Here is a 12,792-nt window from a genome sequence, read left to right on the forward strand (position 1 = left end):
TCTCCTCCATCATTTGCTGCATCTGCCTACGAATCACCTCTGCACTTTCTGCTTCAGCCTTGGCAGCCTCAGGTTTCACACGTGCCTCTGAGGAGAATAAGGAAAAGTATAAACCTTCTAGGACAGCTCTGTCCCTCCTTTGGGCCTCCCGTTCTCATTCCTTATTGTTCCAACCCACACAGAAAATTCCTGCCATTATTTTTCCTTCCAGATAACCATACTGCAACTGATCCTGCCATACTCAGATACCACCTGTGGGGATAAGAAGCCTCTTTGTCTGTCTTGCTTCAGGTGAATGATCTCAGCTAGGCCAGGATACATGAATTTCAAATTTCTGGACATTTCTTGTCTTTTTTGCATTACTTCTGTTCTCTTCTCACCTTCCATCTCCTTTTCCTTGGCTGTGAGAGCCTGGTCTGTCTGTAGAACAGCTTTACTCACAGACTCTTTGGACTTTAAATACTTTTGCAGAGCTTCCTCAGCCTAGGAACCCCAAAAACACACAGTAAGATCCAGGAAATTGTGTTTAGCAATGTGATACAATTATATTTCTTCTTCTATCAATCATCTTTTCCTCTTAGAAGGCGTTCTGCCTGCACCTGATGGAGATGTCCATCAAGCCTCTCCACAGGTGAGGTTCAGAACCTGGCTGGGCCAATCAGAGCACCCAAGGCCACTTGATGAAAAGAACTCATTCACAGAAGGAAAAATACTGCAACTTGAGTGTTTTAAAGACTCAAGGATGCTGGGAAAGACATATTCTGTTCCCCGAGGATTGAGGCACTAAGAGGAATTGAACTTTTATTCAGCTGTATCTTCCTGGTTGTCATGTGGGGCAAGTCTATTTGAAAATGAAGCCATTTATCAGGAAAATGGAGCAGAATAATGAAATAGGGGTTGGAAAGGAAAAGAAAAGGAAGACAACTGAGGACACTGTTTGAACTCTGGAAAGTATTCATATTAAAAACTTTTGATTTTAGATATATAAACCAATTATAGTTTTTCTTAAATAAATTACAATAATTGGAATTCTGTTCTGTATAGCCAAAAATGGTCCCTTTGTTGCAGTCAGTACTCATGTTTGCAATAGAATTCTGGTGATTATGGTGATGGTTCAGTTTAATTCCACAGCTATCATTAGCACACCCACATCTTGTGCTAAAATACCAACACCAGGTACATAATTCCCAGGCATGCTCATTCAGCTACAGAGTAACTCGGAGGCAGAGACATAAACTGCACCTCTGTTCCTGTGTGCATGTCCTGTACATAATGGCTTTTTAAAACAGACACCTCAGCATTTCACATAATTAATAGATAGAATCCTGGGAAATACCTGTATTCCTTTCCTGGGCTGTTGATGATACTTTGTCATTAGCTCCTTTGTCTTCTGAAGGTAGAGATTATGGCCTCCTGGCTTAGAATAAAGCCCCTGCTTCACTGCTTCTTCCAGAGGACCAAAAATATCCTGAAGTAAAGCTGAGCAACAATCAGAAGAGGCTTTCTCATTCTGCTTACAAATGTCATTCTGCTTTGCATCTAGTAGGGTCTTCAAAGGGAAAGAACCCACGGAGATATTAGCAACACCTCAGTCTTTCTGAAATTTATTTTTAAAGAGATTCTCTATTTATTTAAGAAACTTCAAAGAATATAAGCAAGATTATAACCTTCCCAGCAAACCTGAAATAGTTACAAGAATGATAGTCTGTAAAATATGGCATTTACTTTTGGGTGTGAAATTTCCTGAAACCCCTCTCTTGCATTTCTGCTTTAGATGTGATCTTATGTCCACAGACCTCTAAACTCAAACCCTCATTTTAAATGCAGCCGACTTTTTTTCAGCATTTCTGGTTTCTGGTTTCTACCTTCAAGAAGTAGAAGTGAATAATTAGCTGGAATGACGTCAACTTGCTCTATTAATCCTAGATAGCTCATACTTTAGCAGATCCAAATGACAATTCTCTCTGCTTAATAAAAAGATAAAACATGACTTTGTAAATACAATTTTTTTCTTTTCACATTTTTATTGGTGCATTGTTGTTGTATATAATGATGGGATTTGTTTTTATGTATTTAAACATGCAAAGAATACAACAATATATTTTGGCCAATATTATCCCCTGTAAATACAATGTTTTAAAGGAATGAAATCAATTCAAATTTAGCTCTTGGGTGTAACATGGTAAAGTTGAGCTGTGTGCATAGAGGAAAACTTCAGAGCATAAAGGGCCCAGGTATTTACATTTTGTTTACAAATGAAAAGTGACAATATGTACACATAGGCAAATATCATTATTTTCTAGTCTAATAGGAATTGTTTTTCTTAAAAACGTCTTATTGTGTTATTCACAGTAATATTTTTCCCTCTGTTAACCCTAAAGCACATGAATTAGAATAAAACACACAATTACCTGTAATTCCTTCTGGAAACTTTGGTCCTCATCCTTGAAAGAGTTCTTTTTGAAGATTTCTATGGCCTCTCTCTCGCTGGCCCTATGCAGGTCCAGCAGCTCCTGGAGGGTCTCTGTGGGCAGCTGCACCTTCTGGCCCATCAGCTGGTCATAGTGGGCAAGTGCCCTTTTTATTGCAGCTGCATTCTCTCTCTCTCTGGGCCAGGGCCAGGAATTCGTTCTCTATGCAGGGCACATCCCCACTGTTGATAGCATTGACATAGGTCAGCACCAGGTTCTCTAAACCTGCACAGAGGAAGAGATCTTGGTGTTATTTGCATAAAAAGTCAATGAAATAACTGACTAATCGATTCATTAATGTCAATTAATTCTGATAACATTCATTCAACAACTTTCTGACCACTAGATAACTTTCTTTAGGAAATTGTGAGATTAAGAAGACAGGTGTTTCCTTCTTTGGGAAAAGAAATAGGGGCTAAAGAAGAAAATAGGGAAAATGTCTAGATATATGATTGTATGATTTTTTTAAAAATATTTTTATTAGTTGTTGATAATTTTTTTTTACTTATTTGTATGTGGTTCTGAGAATCAAACCTAGGGCAACACACATGCTAGGCAAGCGCTCTACTGCTGAGCCACTATCTCAGCCCCAAGATATATGATTGTATGATTTTAATCCTTCTCCATGGAGAAATAAGCAGATGATCATATAAAATCATGCACATTCCTGTGGTTGGATTTTTTTTTTGCCTCTTTGATCCTCCTTTTATTTCCCTCTGCCTTGGATTTCCATTTTCTTCAAAATTTTCTCTTCTCTCATTTTTTTTAAGTATTTAAGTTAGTATGATAGATACCATTCTCTGAAAAGAAGCCAATTATACAATTTAGACCAATTGTCCCTTATTCTGTGTTGGAACTTTCTGGTTTTCCTTCTTTGTCATTTTTCTACTTTCCTCAATAATACAACAATCATTTACAAAGTTATGAAACCTGAAGTTGTTAGGTAAAGGTAGAGCAAGAAGAAGTCTGACTGGATATCTTTAGAGGGTCTAGTTCAATACTGGACCTTAGTTCAATACTTGTAGCAACCAAGTTCTGTTTTCACAGGGAACAGGTATGTGTAACTATATCTACCAAAATTGTGACCCCCACATGCATCTAATTTATTTGTTGAACAAATGCTGCCAACCTATGGGGAGTAATCTAAATGAACAGGGGTTGACTAAAGGATAAAATATCTAACTTCATCATGTTCCTATTTCATGTAACCTTACAAGCATTACTAAAACAAATACTAGAAATACTTTTTGTATTCACTATAGCTTTTACAAACATGGTGCAAATGATTTGCACAGTGGTAATTGTTTATGCAATGTTGACCCAAGGACCTTCTTACATGTTACACATTATGTTGAATAGAAAGAAAATCCTTAAAGAGATATTCACAAGGCCCATTGACCTTGATGCCTCCTGGAAGTGTCTTGATCTTGGACTTGTTGAAGATGTGGGAAGAGAATTCTGCCATTTGTTGCACAAACTGAAAACTCAGCTCATCCTCCTTCAGTGTCTCTAGCTGGGAGACCTTCTTCTGGTGAGTGGGTGTGTCAAAGACAAAGCACTTCTTTGTTGGAAAGAACTTCTGAATACACAGACGAGGCAAATTGAAACTTTGAGTTCTTTCATCAATACCTGTAGAAAAACAGTATTTATTTTCTTTAGAATTTACATTCACTTTAATCTATTCTCCTCAAATATATGCCCTTTCCCTGGTGTTACTCAACTTATTATGTCTTCATATACCGTTAGAAAAATATTAAGGATAACTAATCAGGGGAAAGAAAAAAGGAAAGAATTTTCCCCAAGAACAAGGGAGTAATAAATTTTGATATCAAACATATTACTTCATTTGAAATCAATAATATTCATTATTTATTTTTTAAAACAGCTAGGTGGAAAAATAGGGAAAATTATACTTTTAGCCTTCTATCAAAAAAGAGATCATTTTGTTTGACTTCTAGGATTATGATAAGAATGATACCCAGATATCATTTCTTGGGTAACTTTCCTTCTTCTTTTCAAAACCAAAGCATTTATTTACCTTTCTTCATCTTCAATGAATTCTGCAGATATTCATCTGCTGTCATGAGTTGTCCATCTCTTTCCAGGCTTAGGTAGAAGTCTCGTAGAGTCCACACCAAGTCTGGAAAGAAGTTTCCAATGTCATCAGCATCTTTCACTCCAATGTTAGGCAACGTCCTTGCCCTGAGTATATCTGTCAGTTCTGTCATATTGCTGAGATGATTAAGGAAAAGTAGAAGAAATAGCACAGCATCTAAGCCCATATTTGATTTCATGTTCCCTAAACCTGCATTTTGCATTTGGCAACTAACAAATCAACATTTCATCATCAGTGAATATGAGGGCTCTTGACTGTACATTCAGTGTCTACCCATTTTCATTTGGGGGATTTACAAAGTTTCACAGACTTGCAGCTGATGAATGGCGTTCTCTGTGGCTTTGGTGCCATCCTGAACCTCACAAGGATACTGCAGTAGGTCAATGGCCCCCTCGTCAATTTTGTTCATGGTATTGTATACAAAGGTGCTGCTCAGAAGGATTGCCAGAGCAAAGATCTGGGTATCATTCTTATCATCATCCTAGAAATCAAACAAATTTAAGTCATGTCAAATGGCATTTCAAAATGAACTACCATTGAAAATAAGATTCTGATATACAAGTGTTAAGCAGGGAAAACACAAGTGATCAAACACATGAACTTCCATAGTTTTCTCATTGATAATTTTACCCTAAAGCATACATTTCTAACTCCAGAGTCCCACTTATAGCCACTGATAGATAATGGCAAAATTAATAGTCAATGGGGTAACCAGAATAGTTAAAATCAAAGTTTTCCTGGTACTAAAACAAAATCAGCCTATGTGAACAATACATATATCTATTTTATCAAATAATTATTATCCACAAGGGAGTTCACATTACTGATCTTATCTAATTTTAATGCTGTGGGATGAACTCATTATTCATATCTCCATTTTGTAAGGAAACTGAAGCTGAAGTTTTGGATTACTATCTTTGCATCTTGGTAGGTAAATCAAATGTAAAAATCAAAATCAAAACATAAAAAACAAGCAGTGGACGTTCAAGAGAATGTTTGGTTAGTTGCAAAAAACAGCTCATGAGAGTCAACTATGTACATCTCTTCTCAAGTCTTGAGTTTAGTGACTTTGCTTGAGTAGCTTGTAATTAGTTATGATAGGAATCTTTATAGAATGGTTCAGTTGTACAAATCCAATTCATTTTCTTCTGTGAACTTGTTGCTAAATACTTATTAGAATATAACTAGAGAAGACCAATGCAGTAAAAAAGATCCATGTGTCTACTCCTATGATGAGTTGGATAAGACCAAAAAGAATATAAAAAATTTAGGGAGACTCACTCTTCTTGAAAAGTGCCAGAGCCCTGATTTGAACAGAAGTTCATCTCATCCTGTGCCCACTACTAACCATATAAATTTATAAAGTGAGTTTATTTGCACCATTTTTATATACCTGGGAACTATTAAGCAAAAACATCAATGTAGTTCTAATATTCATTCTGCATTATAAATATATTTTCTCACTTCAGGCTTCCAAACACTATTGAAAATAGAAACAAAAAAAAATGAGGGGCAATATAGTCCAGTCAAGTAAAAGTACAAATTTATAAAAACAAAATGAAAAACTGCTTGTACAAAGCATGTTCAGTGATAAGGAGTTTAATCATAAAAGAATCTTCTGTCCTTACTTTCTCTACATCACCCAGGCCTTCAGTGTCCAGCAGAACTAAGGTGTGGCCTGGCTTCTCAGGATGAGGCACACACCACATCCAGATTCCCTTGGTGTGAGACTGCACCGTGGAGCCCACAGAGAAGCCTGCAGAGGGGAGTGCAGGGGTTGTCACAGAGAAGGGGATCTAGAATTCGTGTATTTTCTTGATGATTCAGTTAGGGTTTAAGGAAAGCAAGATAAGGAAACAGCAGAAAATACGATCTTCATTACAATAGAGAAATGGGGAAATAAAGTCAAATTCTGTAAGTGGAAAATTTTTATGGTTTTTATAATAATATGCAAGTAAATTTTTTAAAGTTTATAATTATGCATATGGACCATCTTATTATCCAAAGTGCACGTATGAAGACAGGAATTGGTGTGAATATACTTTGTCTACAATCAGAGATATGAAAAATTCTGCTCTGTATGTGTAATAAGGATTGTAATGCATTCTGCTGTCATATATAAATAATAATAATAATAATAATAATAATAATAATAATGCATATGGAAATTATTTCATTGATCTCATTCTGTATTAGGGGAATATATTGTGTTTCTCCCTGAAAGACATTAAGATCAACATTTTTAAAAAGTTATATGTCAGGGACAGAAACCTTCCCTTTATCTCCCCAAGTTAAAAGACCCAGGTGTGGCCCAAACACTGGTTTTCACTGTCCCTTCTTGGCACTGTCTTTCTCCCCTCCATCCCCATGCTGGATGCCCATAGTGTGGTGGACAGAGGGCTCAGCAGAGCTCTGTTGGTGGCACTCACCCTTTTTCTTCCCAGCCAGCTGGTTCATCAGGTAGGATTTGCCTGTGTTGCAGACGCCTACGATGGCCACCACTACCATGGGTTGAGTGATGGCCGACAGGATCTGCAGGGCTTCCTGCTTGACCACTAGCTGCCCCTCCATGTTCTCGATGAGGCACATGGGGCCTGGCATGTAGGTCTCTGAGTCCATGTCTGGGATGTTACTTAGTCTTCAAGGAAAGAGGTAGGATGAGCAGCAATTTCTAGTCTTTAAGCAGAGAAAGCCATTTTGCTTACTGAACCTGAAAACATAACTGTTCCCCAGCATGGTCTCTTTCTGAAGACATTAAAAAACAAAATATAAAAAAAGATAATCAAGAGCACCATAGTAAAGTCGGTCCTAGGCCTGCTATCAGTTACCTTGCTTATTCTTAAATATTTGGTCAACATAGAAAAATTTATTTCCTGAATCTTACCTACTGGTTCTTTGTATCTAACTCCTTCTCCTGGATTTTGGTTTACTTATATTCCTTTTTTTTTATGTCCCTAGCTTGATTATTTGCCAAATATAAATTTTTGTAATTCTCTTATTTAAGTCCAGGTCCAAAGTGAATTGCATTAATTCTAAGCCATTATCTAGCATTAAAAATAAATTGCAGGTGCTTATTTCTTAAAGCTGTACTTTTGAAGTGCTTTTTACTTAGTTGATAAATCCCTTTATTGAAACAAATGTTCAAAGCATGATGATTTTATGACTGGCTATATGAGCGAAGACAAAACTTCTTTTATTAATGTTTAACCACTTTCTTCTTCTGTTCTTTAGCTTTTGTAATCTGAGGAGTCTCTGGTAAAATATTTTTAAGCCATAGAGACATAAGCAAATCCTTGCTTTTCTGACTTGTCATGCTATTAAGAAGAGTTTTCTGCCATTTTACAAAACTAAAAATTCACTGTTTGACTTTATTTTCATGGACATCTTAAAATTAATACTTCTGGACTCTTGTTGTAGTAGACTATATAAGCTGTGGATTTCTTTGTTGTTGTTGTTGTTGTTGACAACCATAAAGATCCATTCTCTCCCTTTCTCATAGCCAAAGCCCTGTCAATCCTCTAGATGAAAGAAAAAACAGAAACTGCTGCTTGGAAACAATAGTAGGAAGTCACAAATTGCCTTCACGCATGGCACAGCTCCAGGGCATGGAAGTCAGGGAATGCTTGTACTGCAGACAGGGGCAATTTTATGATGAATTTAGAAGCTCAGATGTCAGGTGTCTTCTCATTTTAATGTACTGCTAATGCAATATTGGCATTTTAGATTAGTAGAATTTTGGCTGCCTGACTTACATGTAGCGGAGGTGAGAATCATATTTAGATTAGAAAAATGTGGCAACTCCCAATTATAATCTACACTAATTAGCTATAAAAACAGAAGTTATATAACTAAATCTGTATACAGATATTCCGAGCTTACAAACTTCATGCTTTTGAGGGAATTTACTAATGTGGGAGCTAACAGCTTTAAGGTTTTGGACTTTCTCATGAATAGCATTAGCATGTGTATTAATAATAGTGCTTTATATATTGTTCCCAGGTGTTCTCTGCGTAATATCTTTAGTGATTTTAGAAGACCAAACCTCTACCACATCTTTGAGTGTTTACAGTGTTCAAGCCACACTCATAACTGCTGCTCTGCAATTTACATCTCAGCTTGTGTGTGCCTCTGGGATGCATTCTTTCCCATTCTAGTAGAGCCCATGACTTTTATAAATGAAAACAACGTAAGAGTGGATCAAAACACATAGAAAACAGGGCTGGGAATATGGCTCAGTGGTAGAGCACTTGCCTAGCATGTGTGAGGCACTGGGTTGGTTTGATTCTCAATACCACACATAAATAAGTAAAAAATAAAGGTTCATTGACCACTAAAAAATATTTTTAAAAAGCACATAGAAAACAAATGCATATTTGGATTTGTAGTGAGTTAAATTTAATTTTCAGTCTCTCAGCCTTGTAACTGGCCATCACATTGGCATTTCGCTCAATTCTTTAAGCCTAAAGTGGAAGTAATGTTTCCTAAAGTGGAAGTAAATGACTCTGTATTTATATCAGTACAGCTACTATTTAAAAAAAGAGGTTTGCAGGAGATAGAGGAAAAGTACAAAGAAGAAAAATGCTAAGAAATAGAAGAAAATGCTAAGAAATGTTGGTGATAGATTTTTCCAGAAGAAAACAATTCTGTTTTAAATCCATGTCAGTCTAGCTTGGATTTTATGTTTTTACTTTTGTTGTTTTTATTATGTTTGCTTTTGATTTATTTTGTGTAGTTTTGTTCAAAGTTTAGAGGGAAGGAAAAGGCACTGATCAAAGAGATATGTGGAAATCAAACAAACATGAGACTCATTAGCATGTGCTATGGAAAGAAGTCGAGAGGAGGAAGGAGTTCCAAGGAGTGACAAAGTTGCTAGACCAATATTGAGTTTGGAAATTAAATCTAATCCACAATAAGCCGAAATGTGCATTTGTTTTCTATGTGTTTTGATCCACTCTCACATCTTGTACATTTATAAAAGTCATGGGCCTCTACCACAGTTGGAAAGAATGCATCCCAGAGGACAGCAATATGGAGCTGTTGAATTAAGTGATCCTAACAGCAGAGACACTAGAGTAGGAAAAATAGGAACTGACACAAAAGGGACTAAGGAGACTGCAGGAGTGGATGGCTTTGGGGTTTAGGGGGCAAGCCAATATGACAACAATATATTGTTGTTTTCAAGAAACTGCTTCATTGTTCATTCTGGGTTTCAACTTTTCCTTTTTCTTTTCTTTCTATTTTCTCTTTTCTTTTTTTTGTCCTTAACAATGCCAGCAAATATTTATGTTGGTTGGTTGACATTTTCATTTATTGTTCCCTCATGAAAATAATGAAAACTTCTTAAAATATTCAGGCTACCGTTTAAACAGCAAAAACAGGTGTTAGTAAAGACAAATGTCACTTAGTGACAATTATATGATGGGACATAAGGTGGCAGAAGAAGAAAAACAGTATTAAGACATTTTGAAGCTTCAGTTACTCCCCACTGCTATTGTGTCTCATTCAGCAGGAAACAAACTTAGCAGACACTTAATGAATTCTGCTGTCTATGTGGCTACACCACAATTTAGTCTTTACTAGATCAATTATGTAGCATGTCAGGCAGAATGCCACGCTATACTGGATAAAATGTTTTAAGATCTACTGGAACCTTGCAAATCTCTTCCCACCCTTGCCCATGTCCTTACCTTACCTGTAAAATCTGGAGCAAGGATCTTTTGGAGCCAGTAGAAAAGCTGCTTCCAGAAGTACTTGGTAAGATTAGTCCCAACAGCTGAACTTTAGTTTAGCTGTGATGAATTCTGATGAGCTCTTCCCCCAATCCTGGGGATTTCCATTCTTTCCCAGCTCCCACCTCCCTGAAGACAACTTGAATTTATATATGTAAGCATGCCAAAAGTCAGAAGGGGTTTACCAAACTTCTCTACAAATAACTGAAACCACAGAGCACATTCAGTGACTAAGTAGTAGCAAAGGGGATATTATGAGCATCCTCTGGTGGAAGGTTTGGATATATAGTGTAACTGAAGGAGAACTTTGAGCTCTTTTGTGAGTTTTCCAAGGGTGTGTTATTTGAACTAGCTTGAGATAAGATGATATTTATCTCCAACTGGGAAGAACATACTTTAGTAGGTCTGGTAAACTGAAATGTTAAGTGCACCCATGTAGTAGTTAGTTTATTGCTTTTTATGGTAGGTTCAGAAGCTGAGAATTCAATTGATAGGAAAAGACAAAAGTCCTGGCATTAGTACACAATGAATGCAGAGAAGGAAGTTATTTTCTAAACATTTGCTATACTCCATGCACAGGGCTCACTAGTTTAGATGCAGTACCCTATGTTAACTCTCCCAATAAAAATTCCCTCCATTTTAAACAGCTAGAGCCCTCAGAAGTTCAGTAACCCGTTCAAAACCACAGAGCTACTGATAAACAGATCTTAAGGTTCAAACCAAAGCACTTCCTGGAGTCCTTCTGGTTTGTGTTGTGTCATAATTGCCATCAGCATCATTACTTCTTTTTTCATAATTAGATCTCTTTTTATTCTGACAACAATCATATAGGACCATTGGTTTTATCTGTAATTTAGAATAAACACAGGGGTTCTTGGGCTGTGTTGCCTGAGATTTCCTTCCAGAGTCAAGGATTTGCTCGGAAGGTAATGCTACAAAGCCGAGTAAGAGATAAGGAATGAAAACTGGAAGGGAATGAAGCCAAGGAATGGGGCAAGAGCCAGTGGTTCCTTTTGTGTGAACCATGAGGTTAGTCCCTTGAGCTAACTCCAGGAAACCAGGTAAAATCTGCCTGGGAATCTTGCCCTTAGGATGGGAGCTTTTTCCTCCTGCTTCCTTCAATATCTGCAGCATGATCCTGGCAGCCTGACTCCCTGGCATTGGTGGCCTTGCCACATGTGCCTTGAGAGCAAACACTAACTAGGGGATCTGAAATATTTGTTGTAAGACACCAGTGGAATGTGCAGAAAGGGTAAGTGGTAAGGGAAGCTGGGTGGGGCACCCACAGCATCTGTGAAGACCATTTCCTATTTGCCAAGATCCCTTCATATCTCACAGAAAATCCACTCCTTTCTTCAAGACTTCTTCAAATGGATGGCTTCTCATATTTTTTTTTTAGGTACCCACAACAGGAAAGTCTAAGCTATAGCCCTCATTATTGCCATGGATTTTATGATCAAAATTGATATTCAAGATCTTCCCCTCTTCTACCCATTCTGGATTATTCATACTTAGCCATCAGTTCTTCCTTTGTACTTACAAGGGATCCTAAAAAATCTGTTTCTGTTCCAGTCAGGCTGTGCTTGTTTCCAATACATTTAAACCAACCACAGAAATAACAACAGACTCCCAATGAATCCTTGAGAACCAGACATACTCTTCCTTCCTTCTATCATGTACTATCTGCTCACATAAATCATGGTTGGTTAAGTCTGCCAATAAAAAAAAATCTCACTCATTGTTTGCAGTATGATTCAATAGTAAGTTTACAAGAGATCTATTGGATGACAGCTGTAGATTTAGATGTATTGGAACATTACTAAGACCCTTCGGAGAAATGCTACCTAACTTTACCCTAAGAACCATTCTTATACTCCAGCAGAAACATAGGATGTTGTCAGTGGATCAGAAATTCATGATCGAGTCCAAGGAGAATATGTCTATTTATCCTTTGGTACTGAATTCTCCAGTTACTGTAGAACTGCCTATATTCACTTCAGTTTTGTCCATTTTGACTTCAACACCTGAGAACACCCATTATTAGTGATATAAATGTTTATAATTTTATATCTTCTTTCTGTATTAGGATATTTATTAGTATGTATTATTCTTCTATCTCTTCTACCTCGTTTGATTCAAAGTGAATTTTGTTTAATATTAGGGTGACTATACTAATCCTAATAGCAGGGACAGTATTCACATGTAATATTTACCATGGGGATTATATTTAATATCTTTTTTTTCTTGGTACCAAGAATGGAACTCAGGGGCACCCAACCACCAAGCCACATCCCTAACCCTATTTTGTATTTTATTTAGAGACAGGGTCTCACCTGAGCTACTTAGCTCCTCAATTTTGCCGAGGCTGGCTTTGAACTCGTGATCCTCCTGCCTCAACCTCCGGAGCTGCTGGAATTATAGGCGTGTGCTGCCACCCCCAGCTTATATTTAATATCTTAAAGCCATAAAACTCTAA

The 12,792-nt window shown here is 37.1% G+C and overlaps 1 protein-coding gene across 1 annotated transcript in view; it reads right to left on the bottom strand.

Annotated features, from left to right (window-relative positions):
• Window positions 1–7,206, bottom strand: part of LOC113176958 (guanylate-binding protein 5-like) — a 37,937-nt gene extending 30,731 nt beyond the window's left edge. Inside the window, 9 exon segments of the mRNA XM_077791116.1 lie at window positions 381–483; window positions 1,337–1,549; window positions 2,412–2,603; window positions 2,605–2,696; window positions 3,858–4,100; window positions 4,510–4,703; window positions 4,959–5,068; window positions 6,216–6,343; window positions 7,017–7,206. Of these exon segments, the coding sequence (XP_077647242.1) occupies window positions 381–483; window positions 1,337–1,549; window positions 2,412–2,603; window positions 2,605–2,696; window positions 3,858–4,100; window positions 4,510–4,703; window positions 4,959–5,068; window positions 6,216–6,343; window positions 7,017–7,206 (1,465 nt within the window).
• Between the last annotated feature and the right edge of the window lie 5,586 nt (window positions 7,207–12,792).

The sequence above is a fragment of the Urocitellus parryii genome, chromosome 11, assembly GCF_045843805.1.
Source record: "Urocitellus parryii isolate mUroPar1 chromosome 11, mUroPar1.hap1, whole genome shotgun sequence".
NCBI classification, from domain to species: domain Eukaryota; kingdom Metazoa; phylum Chordata; class Mammalia; order Rodentia; family Sciuridae; genus Urocitellus; species Urocitellus parryii.